The 21,409-nt window shown below is 38.1% G+C and overlaps 1 protein-coding gene and 1 long non-coding RNA gene across 3 annotated transcripts; both read right to left on the reverse strand.

The window, feature by feature from the left end:
• Positions 1 to 827: 827 nt before the first annotated feature.
• LOC129443489 (uncharacterized) lies at positions 828 to 6,583 on the reverse strand. Of its 2 annotated transcripts, XR_012372919.1 has the most exons (5): positions 2,418 to 6,583; positions 1,586 to 1,642; positions 1,402 to 1,464; positions 1,189 to 1,250; positions 828 to 1,074 (listed from the first exon to the last, which is right to left on the reverse strand). It is a non-coding gene; the product is annotated as an uncharacterized lncRNA (long non-coding RNA). The 2 variants fall into 2 exon arrangements; XR_012372918.1 differs by having other exon boundaries at positions 1,586 to 6,578.
• A 6,370-nt stretch (positions 6,584 to 12,953) lies between these two features.
• rnf152 (ring finger protein 152) lies at positions 12,954 to 21,137 on the reverse strand. The gene is made up of 3 exons (XM_055202086.2): positions 20,942 to 21,137; positions 17,205 to 17,298; positions 12,954 to 15,873 (listed from the first exon to the last, which is right to left on the reverse strand). Exon 3 carries the CDS (start codon positions 15,707 to 15,709, stop codon positions 15,119 to 15,121), a length of 591 nt encoding a protein of 196 aa, XP_055058061.1. The 5' UTR covers positions 15,710 to 15,873; positions 17,205 to 17,298; positions 20,942 to 21,137; the 3' UTR covers positions 12,954 to 15,118.
• Positions 21,138 to 21,409: the final 272 nt, after the last annotated feature.

Here is a 21,409-nt window from a genome sequence, read left to right on the forward strand (position 1 = left end):
ACATTGTAATTTCTACAGAATTTTTTTACAGTGTACACTGTTAACGATTTCCTTGTATTTTTACAGTACGGTACTGGCAGCACGGTTGCCAGTAAGTTAATGTATTTTGGTTTTACAGTTCTGTACTGTAATACAGTTTTACAGTACACAAACTAGTACTGTATAGTTACAAAGCAGTACTTTACTGTACTTTTACAATATTTTGTACGGTAATTTACTGTAATGTCTGTATTGACCTATAAATACTATGTATTACTTACTACAGCTAACACGATAATATTATATATTATAGCTAGATATTTAGGTTTAAATCTATATGGTAAAAATCTTATCCTTGACATGACATTATGAATTAAAAGGCAATGCAAGCAATGTTTGTATCAAAAATTGTATAAAAAACATTTAATTGCAACAAAACATATTTAAAACAAGATTTTAAACAATAATAAACATATAAACAAGTTAAAAAAATAAAATCATTAAGTATAGACAAGTTTGGAGACCCCTACACTGTACAAAATTTCTGTAGAAATAACAGTATTACTGGGTATTACTGGCAACTAGCTGCCAGTAAGTTACTGTAGATTTTACATTTATGTTATTTACTGGCAACAGTTTGTTCAAAGTTAAATGGACATGAAACACTTTTAGTCTTTATCTTCTACAGTAAGTTACTGGCAAGCAGCTGCATAATTACAGCTAATTTTTTACAGTGTACTGTAACATATTTAACTTGGCAAATAGAACACTGGCCCATAGTTTGAAGTTTAAAGTCTATCTTCAACTAAAAGGTAACATTTCACTGTGGTAAAAAGAACACTGGCCCGTAGTTTTAAATATTCTATTTGAATTTCATTGAACACTAAAAATGAATGCATTAAACTTTGGCAGACAGACCACACTGGCCTTTAGTTTGAAGTCGCCCATTCAAACTCTATCAGGGACTGCATGAAGCTGTTCACATGGGAGTTAATGGCCACAGCTTTTCTCTGCACCAAGTTCCTTGTCTTTTTGCTTGCTCCTTTTCTGGATGTGCACTTTTTCCCATCTTTGGGATTAATTTTGTCCAGAAACCTATTAGAAATGTCATAAACATTAAGTCAACAAATATAAGATGAATTTATTCTGAAACCTTTTGCTTTTATTCTACTGTTCCACATTACAGTAAACTTCAGAAGATTCACTTACCTCTGAACAAACTCTTTCCTCAATGGACCGCATCCACCTGGATCCTGTCATGATCAAATGTCCTGAACAGAAAGCACAATTGTTACTGATTTAGATACAATCTTTTATTCTGTGTGGGTGTGTGTGGTCGTGTGACAGTGTTGTGTGTGGGAATTGTGTATGAGTGTATTCATGGGTATATAAAGAAACTGTAGTGGTAAAGAACAAACTTACCGAACATAATGTTCTTGGGTGTGTCTGGTATCACCCGTTGTGCCTCCACATCTGCTCTAACTCCTGAAAAGTGCTAGGACACTCAGGTAAACTACAAATTAGTCACATTCCAGTGTACTTTTACATGTGACCTGAATATTGCAGTCGAAAAAATGCATGACTTGTAACTGTATCATGTACTTGCCTGGTTCCTTTACAGATGATCCATTTTACACAATCCAGCTTACAAGTAATGGTAAGACTGTAAAAAGACAAATGTAACAAAATCTGTTAGCCATAGAAACATTGTGAAGGACATAATAACAACAATAAGCGCGCCAATCCCTTTCATTCATCTGATAAGGTGAGCCCAGGTCTGAATGATATTTGGTCTTAGCATATCCAGTTAAACAACGTTATGAGGTTTCTTGGTTTCACTTCTGTGGAGGAGTTCGGTACTATGATTAAGTTTATGGCGTGTCAAGTCCTGTCTGTTTACAAACTATGTTGATATTCTTATATCCAACTTTTCACATGTGAAAAAAAAAAACGCAAATACAGTTTAATGATTGATATATGAAAATGTTGCTTTTCACGTGCACAGCTACGTTAATCCACAAGTCAGCTTTGCCAAACAGTCGAATTTAATACTTCTCTCTGCCGCTAACTGAACAGATAAAACTCTGAGATAAACGACCATAAGCTGGAACTGCAAGACCGCGCTGGCGGGTTGTCTTTGTCCATTTTGTTAAAAATAGTTTCATTGTCACCACACTTTCCACTAAATATAAACTCACCAAAACCCTCATAATTTAGTTAAAACATCCCTATATTCAATAATTTAGATATGTAAAGTGAGTTTAAGCAGAGGTAGACATCTACATGTAACGTTATGTGCAACGTATAGCTTACATTCTGAGAAAGATTGAAACTTTGTTGGCGACCATTTTCTCATTTAAAACAATATGACAAACTATTGACAAAATACCTATACTAAAAATTAAGTTTTCATGAAACAGAAAATATTCCAAACTTACCGAACTGACAGAAATTAATCGTCTTTCTTCAGCTGCAGCCAGGAGTTGTGCTCTCTCTCCCTCTGTGTGATTTGATGTTGGCGTACTTTCTCTGATTACAGTAACCCTGTATTATTGCCTGTAACATTACAGCAATGGCTACAGCAAGGTTACATCAAAACCAAAATATACTGTCAAATTTACCCGCTCAAACAAATTTAACCAGAATGCATTATGAACTGTACTTTAATGTAATGTACACATACAATATAATACTGTGGATTTTTACAGTAATGTACTGCTAAATCTACAGCGAAATCTAGCAGTGTAGATATATTCCCTAATTAAACTAAGGCCTAGTCCTGGTTTAACTCTTTCCCCGCCATTGACGAGATATCTCGTCACTCAAGAGAAAACGCTTCCCCCGCCAATGACGAGTATTTCCGTCTTTCCGCAATACCGCTATTATCCACCCGGAAGTATTGCCCTATGGCAAGCTGCTGCATGTCCGTGTCTGTTTTAAAGATCGCTCTGAATGGGATCTCTATGAAAAGTCCATCACAAAAATGGAATTATCTCAGCTTTTTGCTCAAAATGTGGTGTTTTTGCAGAAACCTACCCATATTCAAAAGCTGATTACAAAAGAACTACTGAAGGTAGGATGAAACGGGGTTTTTTTGTTTGAAAGCAGAGGGTCTGTTCTTTAATTTGGTATATTGTATGTTTATATATTTGAAGAAGAACATTTTCTGGAAGGCATTGATTAAACTTTTGTGAAAATCATGAAAAACTCTGGTGCTGGCTGGCAACTTTTTTTTAAAACGCTGGCGGTGAAAGAGTTAAGATAATCCCTGTCCGGGGAACCACCCCTAAATGTGCACATTTTTTCATAGGTTGGTCCTTCACGGTTGCTTGTTTGTCCTACCTGGGAATTTGATAAAAGATTTTATTTATTTGTATACCACCTGCTGTTCTAACTCCATTACGCTCTTAAAAATTAAGGGGATTCATGTTGCCATAAAACAGGGTTTCCCAATCCTGGTCCTCAAGCACTCCGTGCCAGAATGTTTTAGATGTCTCCTTATTTAACACCTGGGCACGTTTAAGCTCACATCGGTGCACAACGTTTTGCTACGGTTTCCGGGTTGAACATCATGTTTCCTGGAAACAGTGTGCAACAGGTTTTAGATGCGTTTTCTCTTGTTTGGTGGGTGTGTCAGAAATGTCAGCCCAATCAGCGGCAAGATGTATATAAACCATGCGGTACTAAAGAGACAGCTCGCTCAATGGGTTCAAGTTGGAATGTTGTCTTTCATTCTGGACGGCAACGTCAGTGACTGTAACATCGAGGGTATTTTACAGTATTAAACACACATTTATAACGATTTCATCAGGCTTCAGAAACATTTAAAAAAGAACACAATGGCTTTCAGCTACCGTAGTTGCAACTCTTGCGTCTTCAAAACAGGTTGTTCAACACATCACCGTTTCTGTTTAATAAACGTTGTGCAACGTTTTGTCGGGGCTGAACGCAGCCCTGATTTATCTCATCAGCTTGTTAGGGAGACATGTTAACCCTTCTGGAAGGAGTTGAATCAGGTGTTTTAAATAAGGAGACATCAAAAACATGGTGGCTGGTACTCGAGGACTAGGATTGGGAAGAACCATCTGTGACTAAATGGCTCAATAAATAACCTTTTTGTTTCACAAAGGTTTCTTTGTTGTTAAAAGGTTCTTCAGATTATACAAATTTAAGAAATAAATGGTTCTTTGAGTTTTGTTTTTTTATGGCACTTCCATTAAGAACCTTTTAAGCATCTTACGCTATATGTTTAAGTATATTCTAGGGTACTGTAGACATAAAATAATCTTAACACTCTTAAAAATAAAATTGCTTCATGAGACAGTAGAAGAATCACTTTTGGCTGAACGGTTCCATAAAGAAACTTTAACATCTGAAAAACCTATAAAGGTTCTTTATAGTAAAAATGGTTCTTTGTGTTATAAAAATGTTGGAAAGAAATGGATCTTTGAAGAACATTTGACTAAACAGTTCTCTGAGGAACCAAAATGGTTCTTCTATGGGATTGCTGTAAAGAACTTTTAAAGGCGGAGTCCACGATGCTTGAAAGCCAATGTTGATATTTGAAATCACCTAAACAAACACGCCCCTACCCCAATAGAATCTGGACCTTCGGTTGATAGACCCGCCCCACACATACGCAACCCGGCAAGGATGTCGGTTAGTAGACACGCTCCTTACTGCTGATTGGCTATAAGTGTGTTTTGGTAGTCGGCCCGTCTCCTTTTCCAAAGCGTTTTTCAAACATCGTGGACTCCGCCTTCAAAGCAGCACCTTCATTTTTAAGAGCGTAAAGGTTCTTTAACCTCCAAAGACTTGGAAGATTTGGTTTGTCTTATTTCAGATTTCTACCAGCTATTTTGGGGTTAGGAAGAACCAATACATATAATAACCAAATATTTTTCTTAGAACATGAAGCAGTGTATTTGTCCATGTTTGTGTACAGCAGGATCCAGTTACACACAATTAACTTTTATGGTGCAAAACAGCAAAAAAATTGATGTCCACAAGTATTGGGATGTTAAAACTAACCACAGAAAAGCCCACAGTTGCAATTCATTTGCATTTTGGGAGCTTATAGGACACAAATTCCTGGGCAGAAGATGCATGCCACCATTCTCATCCCTTGTTATTTTTTGACAATTATTTTTATCTTGTTTTATTCCCAACTTATATTTCAAAAGCAGACAAAAATATCTTAGTGCAGAGCGTGACAAGATTTGTGACTTTGTGAGTATGACTGTGAAGATGGATTGTGTTACTGGCCTGTTAAAGCTTCGGTTGGACAGGTGATTTACTAAAGTTAGAGAAAACAACACGTGTTATTCGGACAACACCATTGATCATGTACGGTGTGGCAATTCTGTGTAATTTCAGCAAATGTCTGCAGTTCTGTGTTGCATGTAGACAGATCTGGGCCGAGGTAAATGGGGTGTGCTCCTCTGGCATTTTTCTGGTCATGGACAGAGCTCTAAATATGAGCACTATGTGTGAGTTTTATGGGTTACTTTTTACAGCATTCTCTAAAAAATACAGCTGGTGCCCTCAATTAATGAGAGAGGTGGGATATGTCTTCAGTGGCAGGCGGTAACTTCTTTTTTCGAGGGCGCTCGATGCGAAGTTCGTCACAACATGTATGTAGCCCGTCATGCGTGTGGTTCAAAATATGTGTTCGGCGTGTCAAGTGTACCAGTGTTCATCACGTGTCTTGTCAAAATAAGTGCCTGCTGCAGATGCGTCTAATGGATTAATGCCAGATACAAATCACTGCTGATTACATTGTTAATAATGTTTGAGACGCAAGAATGTAATAACATTTCATTAAGGATTTGCTAATGAAATGTCTTGGCTGTATAACTTCTTAAATGTTGTCTAAAGAAAGTAAAGTTTAAGACAGGGGTTCAAATCAGGTGATTTAAGGCACAGCAGCCAAATCATTTGCTAACTATGTCTTAACATCGATTGTCTTTTTAATTTCCACTGCTTTTACTCCATACACTCCTATTAAAAGAGACCTTGAAAGAAAACCTTGAAAAGAATAATAGTCCAGAATAATTAATCTGAGCTGAGTATTGAGCATTTTTAGCAAGATCATGGTTTTGAATATTTAAAGGTGGTGGTGTGTAAATGTTTGCAGCATCTATTGGCGACATTGCGAATTGCAACCAACAACTCACCCCTCAATTTCAAAATGCATATGGTAGCCCCCACTGGACAGACATGTCTGAGGCTATGTCCACACGAAGCCGGTGCATTACCTATCCGATAATTTTTTCCTTGCTCTAAAAAAATAATCCGTAAACATGAAACCACTAAAAACGACTGAAAGCGGTGTAGCATATGCCGGACCAGTATGGGGCGCTGTAATTCTGCCACAGATATACACTATACACGGAGAAGAAGACTTTGAGCATGCGCATAACCAACGTATGGTGTTGTCCATTATCGCTTGTTGGTCACCACAATTGCATAGAAGCAATAGATTTTGCTGTAATAAAGCTAGTAGGCTTTAGTAGCTTCTGTAGCACGAACACAATCACGTAGTCCGCCGTTATTGTTGTTGCTGTTACGTGTGTGACGCTTCCGACACGTGATGTGATGACGTTTTTGCTTAACAAAATATACGGATTGGCTGTACAGGAGTCATTCTACGAAACGGGTGCCATTTCCACTTTGCAATTTTCCAAATTTTCATTAAGAACAAACTTTATTTTTTTTACTTACAACTTTAAATATATTGTTAATCCTCCCAAAAAACATATTTTCCCAGCTCAGGTACAAAATTGTTAATAATATTATCAGTTTTATTCTGGCACAGAAGTCTTTCTTTTACCACCCCGTCACGGACAATATGTATGCCATCTGTGTAGTAAAACAAGAAATATATTTATAAAATCTAATGTTTTCCTAATAGTAAAATGTCCCTTTCTTGGAAACCATCAATAGAAAGTCTATAATTTAATTTAAATAATTATTATTCGTTTTTTAATCTTGAAATATGAATTCGACATTTCAATGGCCTCATTGTTTGTACAAAAACATACGAATACACTTAAAAAATACAAATAAACTTACATTTATTTGATTGGTCCAAACAACGAGAACATCATTCAACATTAATTTATTTAAAATGTATTTTCTATTACATAAGTTTTTAACAAAATGACCCCGTGACGGGGTGGTAACTGATGTCACAGATAGGTTCACTGTGACAAGGTGGTATGGACAAAGTGTGTATCTATATATGGTATGCTAGTTTTAATCTTTATAAAACTGAGGGAGGGGAAACATTAACATTAGAAACTTTGGTCATGCTGTGAAAAACTAAAATAAGAGCATCATTACAGTGAGTGAGTGAGTGAGTGAGTGAGTGAGTGAGTGAGTTAGTGAGTTAGTGAGTTAGTGAGTGAGTGAGTGACACAGTGAGTGAGTGAGTGAGTGAGTGAGTGACACAGTGAGTGAGTGGCACAGTGAGTGAGTGAGTGAGTGAGTGAGTGAGTGAGTGAGTGAGTGGCACAGTGAGTGAGTGAGTGAGTGAGTGGCACAGTGAGTGAGTGAGTGAGTGGCACAGTGAGTGAGTGAGTGACACAGTGAGTGACACAGTGAGTGAGTGACTGAGTGGGTGAGTGAGTGAGTGAGTGACACAGTGAGTGAATGAGTGAGTGAGTGAGTGAGTGACACAGTGAGTGAGTGGCACAGTGAGTGAGTGAGTGAGTGAGTGAGTGAGTGGCACAGTGAGTGAGTGAGTGAGTGAGTGAGTGACACAGTGAGTGACACAGTGAGTGACACAGTGAGTGAGTGACTGAGTGGGTGAGTGAGTGAGTGAGTGAGTGAGTGACACAGTGAGTGAGTGAGTGAGTGACACAGTGAGTAAATGAGTGAGTGACACAGTGAGTGAGTGACAAAGTGAGTGAGTGATACAGTGAGTGAGTGGCACAGTGAGTGAGTGACACAGTGAGTGAGTGAGTGAGTGACACAGTGAGTGAGTGACTGAGTGGGTGAGTATGTGAGTGAGTGAGTGAGTGAGTGAGTGAGTGAGTGAGTGAGTGAGTGAGTGAGTGACAGAGTGAGTGACAGAGTGAGTGAGTGAGTGAGTGACACAGTGAGTAAATGAGTGAGTGACACAGTGAGTGAGTGACAAAGTGAGTGAGTGATACAGTGAGTGAGTGACACAGTGAGTGAGTGAGTGACACAGTGAGTGAGTGGCACAGTGAGTGAGTGAGTGAGTGGCACAGTGAGTGACATAGTGAGTGAGTGACATAGTGAGTGAGTGACATAGTGAGTGAGTGACATAGTGAGTGAGTGACAGTGAGTGAGTGACATAGTGAGTGAGTGACATAGTGAGTGAGTGACATAGTGATTGAGTGACATAGTGAGTGAATGAATAAACAAACCATGTTAAGTTAACAGAAACAATTTATTAGTCTATATCAGAACCACCCCGTCACATCCCTTACCACCACGTCACAATAAAACTTGTGACGGGGTGGTATGTGACGGGATGGTAAATATCATCCCAAAATGGCCGCAGATCTCCCATGTGGTCAAGTTTCTCACCTAGCATACATGCATTCTATCTGAAATATAATTTTATTTGCATTAATAATGTAAAAAAATATATCGAAATTAGTTTTCCCTCTCTATCTTGCGTGACGGGGTGGTTGCTTTGAGCTTGACGGAGCCTGTCTAACACAAAAAAATCAACAAATAAAGAATGTAGAGGAATGTCAGTACTTGCCTGTTTTTGTTCTTGGTGGCAACAAGGCTCCAATGATGTCACTTCTGCTTTGTGATGTCATTTAAAGCAACAGTACATTATTTATAGATAAAACAAGTTAGTGTGACGGGGTGGTAAGTCAAATTGAGGGACGCACACAAATCATCAAATATTTACAAAAAAATAAGGTTTATTTTGAATAAAATATATCTTATGTGAAAAGGGACACAAATATAATCATGAAAACAATATATTTTTTAAAAAAATACATAACTTATTTGGTGATATTTTGGATGCAAATGTCATGTTGGTCAACACGGACATGTGAAAATGGCTATGTACTAATGCAAAATTATTAAAAATAGTATGTTATTCTTTAAGAATAGTGTTTTTATCATATATCATGTTAACAAGAACCCTTGAATGAATAACTTTAAGCTTTGTAAGAACATTTTGGGACATTTTTGTGCCTTATGCATCTCATCAAATGTTGCGGACCCAAATGGCACCCGTTTCATAGAATGACTCACAGACGAAACCGCAAGGGTGTCAGTTTCAGATTTATCCACTTTAGGACCCGGTTTAAAAAAATAGCGGATTCAGTCTCCCAAAACGCCGGATCTGTGTGGATGAAACGCCAATACGATAACAAATTTATACGTATACGATGATACGCATCTCCGTGTGGACAGCCCCTGAGACAATATTGGGGAAAAATGCGCTTTGTCCATTTAGGGCTACTGTAGAAACATGGTGGCAACTTCCATGTAAGGGGATCCGTGGTGTATGTAGATAAAACCAGCTCATTCAAAGGTAATAAAAACAGTTAAGGTCTTTATACACCACTGATAATATAGTTATGTATATTATATTGCATTTCCATCAAGAGATTAGGGTTGCCATGGTGACAGAATTTTCCCACCGGTTAATCAGCGCATCACAAACCCGGTGATCCTGGTATCACCGGGTGGGAGGGGCTTATAAATGAGCTTGCAGACGTGTGCATTTTACTTTCACTTTTGAATTGCGCAACTGTTTAAATGCAGTGCTTGCGTACGCTGCATTAAATCGCGTATGAATATGCATGCAAATGCGAGTGCAACAGTTGGTTTAATTAAGCGGTTGAGTCAATGTGCCCAGGTAATTCTCACAGAACCCTCCAGTCCTAAGCAGAGCAACTGGCTACTTCTCCATAAAGCGCTGCTTAAATGATGGGTTTATTATTTTTCTTGATGAAAAACAAAACAACAAAACAATCTCGCTTATATTAAACATCATATATGTATATTATAACAAAAACGAGTAAGCACGCGGCTTCTGCCATTGTCTGGTCGGTCAGCTCGCCTCGCACACTGACAGAAATAAATGAAACCTGACACCGAGTGCTCTGTGACGTGACGCGCGTTCAGCTCCGCTGAATTCAGGCAACAGACACATTCAGTTGTTAGTGTGTTTGCTCTCTCTAACGAAACTAAATGATTGAATTACACGAAAATATCAAAACGATGGTGAAAGACGGTGTCGCAGTGGGCAAGTGATCTAACCGGTGAGAGTCGGAAGCACCGGTAATCACTGTTTCACCGACTATTGCGGCAAGCCTACAAGAGATCATTTTAAAAGTTACACAATGCACCTTTAACCCGTCAGCTCGTGGTCAGTGCACCAAGGTAAAGAGACCCACTACCAGAGCTGGGTAGTAACAGATTACATGTAATCTGGATTACGTAATCAGATTCCAAAAATCAAGTACTTATAATTGGATTAAACTACATTTTAATCAGACTACTGTTACATAAATTACATAATATTATCACTATGGGAGTATGATGTTCAAAATTTTGTAAATATTTTTTTTTTACATTTTTCATAATAAATTTACCTACCGCTTACATTAGAAAAGATGCAAAATGGAGCACCACTCATTAGGCGTTAATTTGGGTAGGGCAATAATTTAGACCAAACAATGAATCTATATGTACATATAACCACTGAGGTCCGTCAGTTTTTATGTATTACTTTTTTTAATTAAAATAAAGCAGATCTGGAGAAAATATTTTGGTTCAGTTTTTAACTTGCCATGCCAGAATTTCTACTGGCATCACAAAAAAAGTTTAAATTAACCAAAAATAATAAATAAAATAGAATTGTCTTATATTTGTTGTTTTTGGCCTGTAACCTTAAAGGCCCCTTTAAGCGAATCTGTGCAAGGTGAATTTTTGTTGATGTTTGAACTGTTTTCAAACAAACGGAGCGTAGCTAACTCCTCCCCCTCCCTTCCGTTCTTTCATGAACGCGCCCAACCCCCACTAGAGTTCTCAACGGGCCTGAAAATTACGACCCGACCCGGCCCGTGGCTTTTAAAGCCCGGACCTGATGTAATCCGACACATCAACGTGAATTATCTGTCCGAACCCGACCCGCGGCCCGACACCGCCGACCCCCCCCTGCCTTTTTTTTCTCATACACGTAACGTTAGGCTATTATCATGACCAGCAGACGGAAATTCAAACCAAGCTTTAATGTTCACGCCTTATAACAATACAAACAACTGAAACAATAAACTTTAAATATAGGCTATATAAATATGCCTAAATGAATTCACCTGCGGCAAGTTTACTTTTGTCCATCTCTTCTTCTCCAGGCAACAGGCGTGCACGCAGTGATAGCAATAAGCTCTTGGGCGGATCCACAACGGACCTGCTCTGAAGCGGATCCGCTCTGAAGCCGGCAGCTCCGGTCTGGATTCGTTGCTGATCCACCCCGGAGCTTATTGCTATCCCCCGCCCCTCTCTGAGATGCATGTTGCAGCAGCCAGACCAGACTTTCTTTACGGTGAACAGCAGTGCTGATTAATAACTTTTTTCGCGGAGCGTAAAAGATTAAGCCCGAGGTCCGACCCGACCCGACTCTGTTGCTTATATTTTTGACCCGAACCCGGCCCGAATTCGCGGGTCCCGTCGGGTTTGTCGGGCTGGCCCGACCCGTTGAGAACTCTAACCCCCACCCCCAAATCCTTTTTGTCATTTATTGGCTGGAACACTTTGTTATCGTTTCTGGTGGTAGGTTTGGCCACTTTGTTTTTATTGCAGTTCGTGGAGCCTAGGCCGTCCACAGAGATCGCGTCCTCCAACAGTTTACATAAGATTATGATAACAAAAATACTATTTTAACTATTGTTCAAGTAAACAGCAATAAACCTTTGTGACAACGCGGCTCTGAAGACAATTGTATTTATTTCTCACCAATGTCAAAATCAAACTTACTGGATGTATTGCCACCATTTCATTTTTAAAGAAACTTGCGGTTTAAATAAACACTTCAATTTTATTTGTGAGGTGAAATTTTAGACCTAGCAGTGTTGTTGCAGTGAATTTTGTGAAATTCAATTTTTTTTTTACAATGTAGCTGCTGTAGTTTGTATTTACTAAAAATGAAGTAAATATGTTTTAAATTCATAAATAGTGATTTTTTATTTAGTGTGTTACTATCAGTTGACACTAATAGCAAAGTAAATCAGTGTTAATATTGTGAAATATTAACTGTCCGTGCATTGCACTTTAAAAATCAGTTTTTAAAGGTGCTCTAAGCGAATTCATGCATTTTAGACCATAAAACATTTTTTGTTACATACAGCAAACATCTCCTCACTATCTGCTTGCTGCCTGTTCGCTGATCAAACTGTAAAAAACTCGATTTCCGTAGACAGCCCAGGCTCCACAAACCGCAACAAAATCAAAGTGGCCAAACCTACAAACAGAAACCACAACAAAGTGTTCCAGCCAATACTACAAGAAGGATTTGAGGGTGGGGGTTAGGCGCGTTCATGAAATCACGGAAGGAAGGGGGGGGGAGCAAGCTACGCTCCGCCCGCTTGAAAACAGTTCAAACATCAACAAAAAGTGACGTCACACACATTCGCCTAGAGCGCCTTTAAGGCTCTTGTTGGGGGAAAAAGAATTGAATATATTTTTTTCCTCTTTATATATTTGAAATCAAATAAGATTTAAAAATTAAGTAATCTAAATGTAATCCAAAAGTAGTCAGATTACATTACCAACGATGTGTAATCTAAGAGATTATATTACTGACTACAAATTTTGGCATGTAACTTGTAATCAGTAACGGATTACAATTCATAAGTAATCTACCCAGCTCTGCCCACTACACACTTGGGCGAGACCAGAAATGAATAACACTTTTTGGTATTTATGTGCTTTTAAAAGCAACAGAATGGGCTAATACGTGAGAATTTAGTACATTAACAGTGACGAAAGGAAACAAGATTTGTTTAATCAAAGGCAAAATCTACAAGTAAAAAAAACTAAGGTTGCTACAGAAAGACACTGTTCAGATAAAACTTACTGTACATTACAATTTTTAAACAACATACCCATTTAGATACACAAAGAAAATAGCATTATTCAAGGCAGTGAATCTACACACTAATATATCTGGATTTTACAGTTTAGTCACAAACCAGACAAACCTAGTGTACTGTACTATCAATAATACATAATTTAGTACAGTTTAGAGACCACATGAAAAAGGATTTCTCTCATATTTCCTCTCAGATACCTAAAAAAGACATGCAAATACATTTAGTCAATACTGCTAGATTCATTAATGACATTTCTGCACATTATTTGAACAAATCCCCCAGTTAAACATTAAAGGGATAGTTCACCCAAAAATGAAAATTCTGTCATTGTTTTCGCAGTCTCGTGTTGTTACAAACCTGCAGGGCCGGTTTTAGATATTTGGAGGCCCTAGGCAAAATGTATGTTGGAGGCCACTCACACCCCTCAAATTTTTAGAATAATGTGAGAACGTGTTTTTTCTACCCTGTAAGAAATAATTTAAGCACAACAGTGATTAAACATGTTTTTCCCATTATTTTCTCAAGTTTTATCAAGTTAACAAATTGATTAAATTTATGTTAAAATTTAATTAGAAATTATGCAAAACCTAATCTTTTAAACATTTTAAGGCAGGTCAAATTTGTTGTTGTTGTGGCTGCAGTAATTTATTTAAAACACAATCTTTTTGGTATAACACAGGATAACAGTTTTGCTTTCTCCAAAGAGTAAAATTAAAAAGACAACACTACATTGAAAAAACCCTAACTGTAAAAAACTACAGATGAACACCTCCTAGAAAACTTTTTTTAGCTGGGTAATTCCCCTCTTATTGAACCAATATACAGTATAAAGTTATCTATTAGACTATGGATATATTCATATGTATTTCAAATTGCAATACCTTTTTATACCTTAAATATCCAAATCAGTTGCCACTGGAAGTAAAACAGACAAACTACTAAGCAGAATAATAAAGAAATTCAAATAAATATGCATCATGTTTTTATGATTTGAAAACTAAAATAAAGTGTAGAGGACTAACAAGATATACAGACAGTATACTTTAGGTAACACCAGTGTTGTTTGCTGTTTGACTTTAAATACAAACTTTTTTAACTTAGCTCCCCACATGATGCTGTCGTGCACACGCATTCAAAGTTTGATCTGTCCTGAAATGATGTTGATACACAGAACAAAGCGAAGTTTATTTTTTAAACGCATTATTTCAAATTACCTGCATCATGTACTGTCTTTGCATGCCGCTTTTGCTAAGCAGGAAACAAAGGACGTGATAGCCGCTTTCAGCATCACTCAAAGTCGGTCAGCTGCAGAGATTTGGATGCTGTTCATCTAGGCTTCTTTAACTTCATGAGGCGCTGCAGATGAATGAATTCAAAGCATCATACATGTACAGTAATGTGCAGGTGGATGATCAACAAAATCATACAGAGGAGTCTGCTTATCAATGGTTCTCACGTGCCTTTGATGTCATCCGTTTGCGGCGGCTCCCATATAAAGTCGAACTCACCTTAAAACTTTATGTCTTGTTATATATAGTGATTGTCGGACTAGCACACATGGATTTAGCAGATATGGAGGCCCACCTCCAAGCTTGAGGCCCTAGGCATTTGCCAACTCTGCCTATAGGTAACGCCGGCCCTGCAAACCTGTATACATTTCTTTGTTCTGATGAACATGAAGGAAGATATTTGTAACCTATGGAAGTGAATGGGGCTCGATTTGGTTACAAACATTCCTCTAAATATCTTCCTTCATGTTTATCAGAACAAAGAAATGTATACATGTTCGTAACAACACGAGAATTTTCATTTTTGGGTGAACTACCCCTTTAAGAAGAAATGAAAGCTTTCAATGACATTTGAAACACCATTAAATCTGCATAGACTGTTCCCTTGACAGTTTGTAATGTTTTATTTCATTCCCTTACTCTCCCATGTCTACAGTTATCATCATATCCTATAACAGAGGCTATGATCTCCATAATCACTACTGTACTCAAGCAAGATATCTCAAGCCACATAAGGGCAACACTGGTCATCCAGTCTCATCCACAGGAAATAATGGTGAACCGTTTGGAGACACATGACATGTTGTGCAACACAATACCCAGCAGAAAAATTAAAATGAATGCTACAAGTAGCACAGTGCAAACTCCTGTCCATGCCGTTGTCTTAAATGCAGCTTCGTCCCCGATCACCTCCTCTTCCAGGTCCTCCCCCAATACCAGGCTCCGCCCATCAGAAACATTTAACACAGCAGCACTTTTAGGGCCGAAGCGGCACACCTGCTCTCCGGGGATCAACTCTCCATCGGAATCCAGAGGAACTGGCACCAGGTAGCAGGTGTTGTTTGGAAGCTGTATGAAGATGGGAGTGTGCTCAGAGGAGTGTGACAAACTGATGATGGAAAGCACTTCCGGGTCGTCGGGAAGATAGGAAACAGACAGGCCACTGGGGAGCTGAGTCACACACCGGCACCAAGGGCAGCGGATCTCTTTCTGACTGAGTCTCATTTGGCTCAAACACACGGAGCAGCATGTATGCTGGCAGTGCAGTAGTTTAGGACGGTGCCGCTGGCTAAAGTAATTAAAACAGATTTGGCACTCCAGCTTGGAGCTCTGTGACAAGGTCTCCATCGTCCTCAAAATGTGGCTGTTACATATGAAATCGTAGTTATCTTACTGCACTCACACAGAGACCTTGATTTAATGGGAATAGCCTTGTAAATCTGTTCTGCCACTTTTCTTTGACCACTGGACCTTGATCAGCTGTCAGGGCTTTAATCCACGTCTGGCTTTGCCTGCGAAACCAAGACAAGGTTGTCTCATCAAAACAGTTTTTCAAGCATTTATTCCAGAGTAAAACATCTGGCACATACACAAGCAGGCAGATGGGGCTAATTTATGATGCGATAGCTGTGCGCTGCATCTAAACTGTTGTCAGGGTTCACTCAATGCAAGGTAAACAAATCAGCATGGATTTGCCTTAGACTGCACACAGTCACCCTGAGACCAGACATGGAAAATGCTGAGGCCAGCTAACTAAACAATGAACAGGACACTCAAGCAGCAATCGTATTTGTGTGTATTGGTTAATCTATGATTTATTCTTTGCATTGTGAGTGACCCTGTCTGTGAAACCCAGATTAAAGTCTCATAATCTAACTATGTTAGTAGTTTGATTCACATTGATTTCAATATGTAAGCTTTCCCAGTAAAAATTAAAGGGTCAATGTTATATTTTTGCAGAATCGTATTTACATTATATGATTTTATGTATAAAAAAACAGTAAATCACAAAAATACCAGTTTTTTAATATTTTACAAGGTTCTTCCTTCAACTTAGACAAATTAATACATACCTCTCTTTTCTCAATGCGTGCACTTAATCAATGTACAGCGCATCCATTTAGCCTAGCCTCATTTATTCATGGCTCCAAACAGGGATTAATTTAGAAGCCACCAAACACTTCCGTGTTTTCCCTATTTGGAGACTGTTGCATGAGGAGTTGCACGAGTAAGTATGGTGGCACAAAATAAAACGTGGCGTTTTTTTGGGCGGATAAAGGGTGAGAGCTGTGTTTTATGGCGGAGGAGCACTTAGTTTGCAGCACTTTGACCTCGGGTGCAGTAACATCATCACTCCTGACTACTCCCCCTCTCGCTCAAAATTTCGTCAATATTACTGCGTCCGAGGTCGAAGTGGTGCAAACTAAGTGCTTTTCTGCATTTTTTTATCCACTTTAAAAAAATCTTCACGTTTTATTTTGTTCCACCATACTTTCTCGTGTAACTACTCATGTAACAGTCTTTAAATAGGGAAACCATGGAAGTGTTTGGTGGCTTCTAAAGTCATCCCTGTTTGGATCCTAAGGAATGAATGGGGTTAGGCTAAATGCTAACACATTCACAACATGCTGTATAAAGATGAAGTGCACGCATTGAAAAAATATAGGCATGTATTCATTCGTGTAAGTTGAGGTAAGAACATAGTGAAATGTTGAAAAACGGTGGTGTGTTCCTTTAAGCTGGGTTTTCACAGACTGGGTCTCATATATTTAATATTCCATAGGCACAAAATTAAATGCTTTCTTATTTGTAAGTCACATCAGATTAAAGCAGTGATTCTTGCCATGTGTTTAACACAGATATAGGTAGATTTTCACGTCATGTGATGAGTACACTTGGACAAAGGCAGTCCTGCCTTGTTTAATGATGAAATCACTCTGTGAAAAAGGAAATTGCATGAATGAACAACAAAGAAAGAGCAATTTAGTTGTGTCCTGAAATTGTCATTTCTGCCTTAAAACGTCATCTTAAAACTCATCTCCCGCAATACTTCTCCTCCCCTGACTGCTGAGCTTTGTCTATTGTGTGCTTTTGTTTGGCTGTTTTCTCTGTTTTGACATTGATCTTTCACTTACAAATTGCTTTTATTTGCTTTGTTTTTTTTTATTATTAAACTGTCTTGGAACAGAAAGCATTTTTTTTACTTTGGAAATGCGCCGTGTAAATAAAATGTAGTTTTGGATACAACAATGTTCTGGCTCACCCTAAAAATTTTGTTTCATGGCAATAAAATGTTGTTCTTCTTAATAGGAAGCATAATTCACTTTCAGTGGTTATTTATGTACACACACAAGGTGGGTGCAAATTTTTCATTGGTTGAACAGATTCCTCTTACAAGCAACGGCAAAATGTGACCTAGTTTAGCGGAGCCCGAAGGCAAATCTCAGAAACCGTCATGACACATGACTGTTACCATGCATGAAGCTGACCAGTAAATTATGGTCCTAAATCCCCCAGTGCTTAAATTTCCTTCTGCCCTTAACCAATTCTGAGCTTAAAAATGAACAAAAATTAATGGTTTCCTTCAGGTACTGTAAAGCTAATCTGCATTTTAATTGGTTGGTTTAGTGCTTGGCACTAAGGGAGCAAAATTCAAAGCAAAAGAAAGTGTGGTGGTACCGCAAATGTCAATCACCTCAAGCAAATATTTAACATTTTACAAGTTGAAATGACATGTGTCTAACTTATAAGAATAAACAGACACTCCAAGTGCTAAACATACAAACAATATCTTTCTCCTGTAAGCATGAAATACAAAACGGTTGTTGTACCGTTAGCAAAGTTATAAATAAATAGTTCCCCCCAAAAAAATCTGTCATCCTTTACTTACCATCATCAAAGCATATTTTTACATATGAAATGGTATAGAAGCTACATGAAATACTGTTACGCTTTATTAATGCTTTTTGATGCTTGACATCCCTTGGTCCCCATCCACTTTCACTGCATTAAAGAGAGCAGCTCAAACAATATGCTAAACTTTTCTGGTGATTCGGGAAGAAAGAAAATCACACAGGTTCAAAATGACATGAGGGTGAGTAATGCTGACAGATTTTTCATTATTGGATGAGCTATATTAATGTATTGCTCTCTTCTCTTTCAAGTTTGTTGGTTATATCATGTGAGTAATTGGTCTTTCATCCCCTGAGAGGAAAAGTAATTAATAATGCAATTAAGCCTGCTATTGTGACATGAATGGACGGATACCCCCGAGGGTTTGTTCATTATTATGTGCACATTATCTTGTGAGGAAGAAGCAGAAAGATTTTTCCCCCCATATCAAAACATATTACAACAATCCCATAAAGGGACGTTAGTGATATTAATACATTACACATACTAATAAATCAAAGCGTGATTACAAAACTTACAATTATTTAATGATTATCAAACTTACAAATCTGGAAGTGTGCATCAAGAATGAAATAAATCTGGAATTTCTCTACTCCGTATTATAAAAGGTCAGTCGAAAAACGATTCAAGTGCTTTATGTAATTGTGCCGTCATGTAATACACTCCTGACTTCAACTCAATTTCACATTGTATAATTTCCTTTAACAATTCTGGTACAGCACACAAGGGAGAAAATGTGCCAATCTATTAAAGGTCCTGTGGGCAAATTTACTAAATCACATGAAATCTTTGTGCAGGTGTAACCTTGACAATGTGTCCTTGGACATCTCACTTTTCTATGTACATCAATCTCTCGTTTTCTGCTGAGCAAGCTGGCTTTAACCTGCAGTATTTCTCCTTAAGTGAACCTAGAATATATATTTCCTTTTTTTAAACAAGGCCTGTACAGGACGCACAATTACAATGGGACCGGTACTCCAAATGCATCTCATATAATATTATCAAACTATTTAAAATAGCATCATTGGGTTCCTGAAAGGTGCTATATAAATAAAATGCATTATTAAATGTAAAACTAGTATTTTCCATCTCAGTAGCTTTTTTTAAAAAAAAAGGGTCACAATTCAGTCCGATGTCTGGAGAACGGAGACAATAAAACGTGCAGGTGCTGTAACAAACTGTCAGCTACACATTTTGATGGACTATCAATCTGATGGATGCAGCTGAATCAGGGGGTTTTGTCAAAAAGCGGGTAAAGAAAAGGGGGGAAATGAAAAATGTCATTTAAAACTGTGTGCCATTCTCAAGGGCAATGTGTTTACTTGTGCAGGTAGGGAGGGTGTAGGAGTTTTTCATCCATGCCCTTGGCCTTTACTTTTGATACCTTTTTTAAATGCAACATAGGATGCCTGTGGGATGTTTGTTTTTCGCCTGTGCCCCATTCAACATTAACCCGTGTAAACAATGCGGAAATCCCAAAGCGATGATTCATATTACAAACTGAGAACTAAAGCCAGGCAGATCTTCATTAGTGGTTATCTTTTGAAACAAACAAAGTAAACACACCTTACTAAGTCTGACAGGAATCAGATAAGCATTTAACTTTGTACTGAAACACGGTCAAAACCGGTGTTAAATGAGCACAACCCTTATACTACTGATTAAAGTACAATGACTTCGGCTTAAACGTGTGTCCTGAAAATCATTACAGATGTGCCTTAATAAGAAACCAAACCTAGAGAGAATATATGGCACTGAATGCTGAGTAGATCAACAAGCATCTGATAGCAAAGCACAGAGACAAGATAATGCAAGATAATATCAAGGGAATTTACTAATCAAGACCCAAGGACACAGTAAAGTCAGAGCTTTGAAAACAGCCTCAGATAGCAACAGTTGTGTTGAAATTAAAGGTGATACAAAAATTTATGTAAGATACATAGTTTGTGTTTTTTCAAAGGATAACCCAAATATTTTGGCATGCACTGGCATTATCAATTCTGGGCAAGGCTGTTTTTAAAGACAAACATGTTTAGACTACTACAGTAGTTGTGCTTTAAGCCATATAGTGTCCTCTTTACTACTAGACATTATTAAAGCATCACAGGAACTCAGACGACTTGGAAAGCCCCGTGATACACAAAACAGCATGTCTGGTTAGGCAGCACGCGGTTCTGAAACACGGACACTGTGGTCTAGCACAATCAAAACAAAACTTCAAAACATCCGGAACAGAGACAGATAGCTGCTCAAGACAACCCTTTGCGTGCACGTCCTACACTGCAATAAAATAATAAAATAAGCCTGGCGCGTTGTTCCTTGTGTACATACGTCAGACGTTGTCGCTGTATATTGCATAATAATTTAAAACAGGTAAGGTAAGTTAACTTATATAATCACCTTATTTCTATTCCAAACTAACGAGTTAAGAGGCTGAACGTTGCGTTTTCTACTCAGTATCAACGTAATTTAAAACACACTTTACAAATGTTAACATGCATCAGTACTTAAACCTACAGTAGTAAGTACAAATGTTTATATGTTATAAACTCTAAGAGAAATTCTCATCCTGTATATCGGCATACATTTTGTGCGAACGCACAACACAAAGAAGTCAATGAGCTTCCGCAGCTCAGCAGGAAAAAAACAAACAAACAAACAACTCACCTTGTTGTTGCAGATCAACTGTTTTACTTTCATCTATGCGGAGGCTGTGGTATATTGCGTGTAAAGCAGTCTCACCTCATGCTTTTCATTATGCCTGCTTACTTCAAAAGGCTGTACTGTAAACCTCGGCTGCAACTCCCACCGCGCAGCCAATAGCCAACGACCGCTGCGAAAAAGACGGCCAATAGAAAGCCAGCAAACCTGGTAGCCACGCCCCACATAGGAGCAAGTATAAACAGGTCTGCACGTTAGAAGCATGATGACAGACTGTTTGTATTTTGCCATTAAATGAAAGCTTATTTCTCTTGCACCATAGGTAAGATAATGTGTCAAAGTTTTACATTTATAACTGTAGTGTAAACAGAACAGGGCACAAGAGAAACCTTAACCCCATAAAATACAAATTTGTATTATCTTGCTTTTTGAGTACTGTTAAATAGTGAGCATGCACTAACAGTGTCATCTGTG

The sequence above is a fragment of the Misgurnus anguillicaudatus genome, chromosome 2 (assembly GCF_027580225.2).
Source record: "Misgurnus anguillicaudatus chromosome 2, ASM2758022v2, whole genome shotgun sequence".
NCBI classification, from domain to species: Eukaryota; Metazoa; Chordata; class Actinopteri; order Cypriniformes; family Cobitidae; genus Misgurnus; species Misgurnus anguillicaudatus.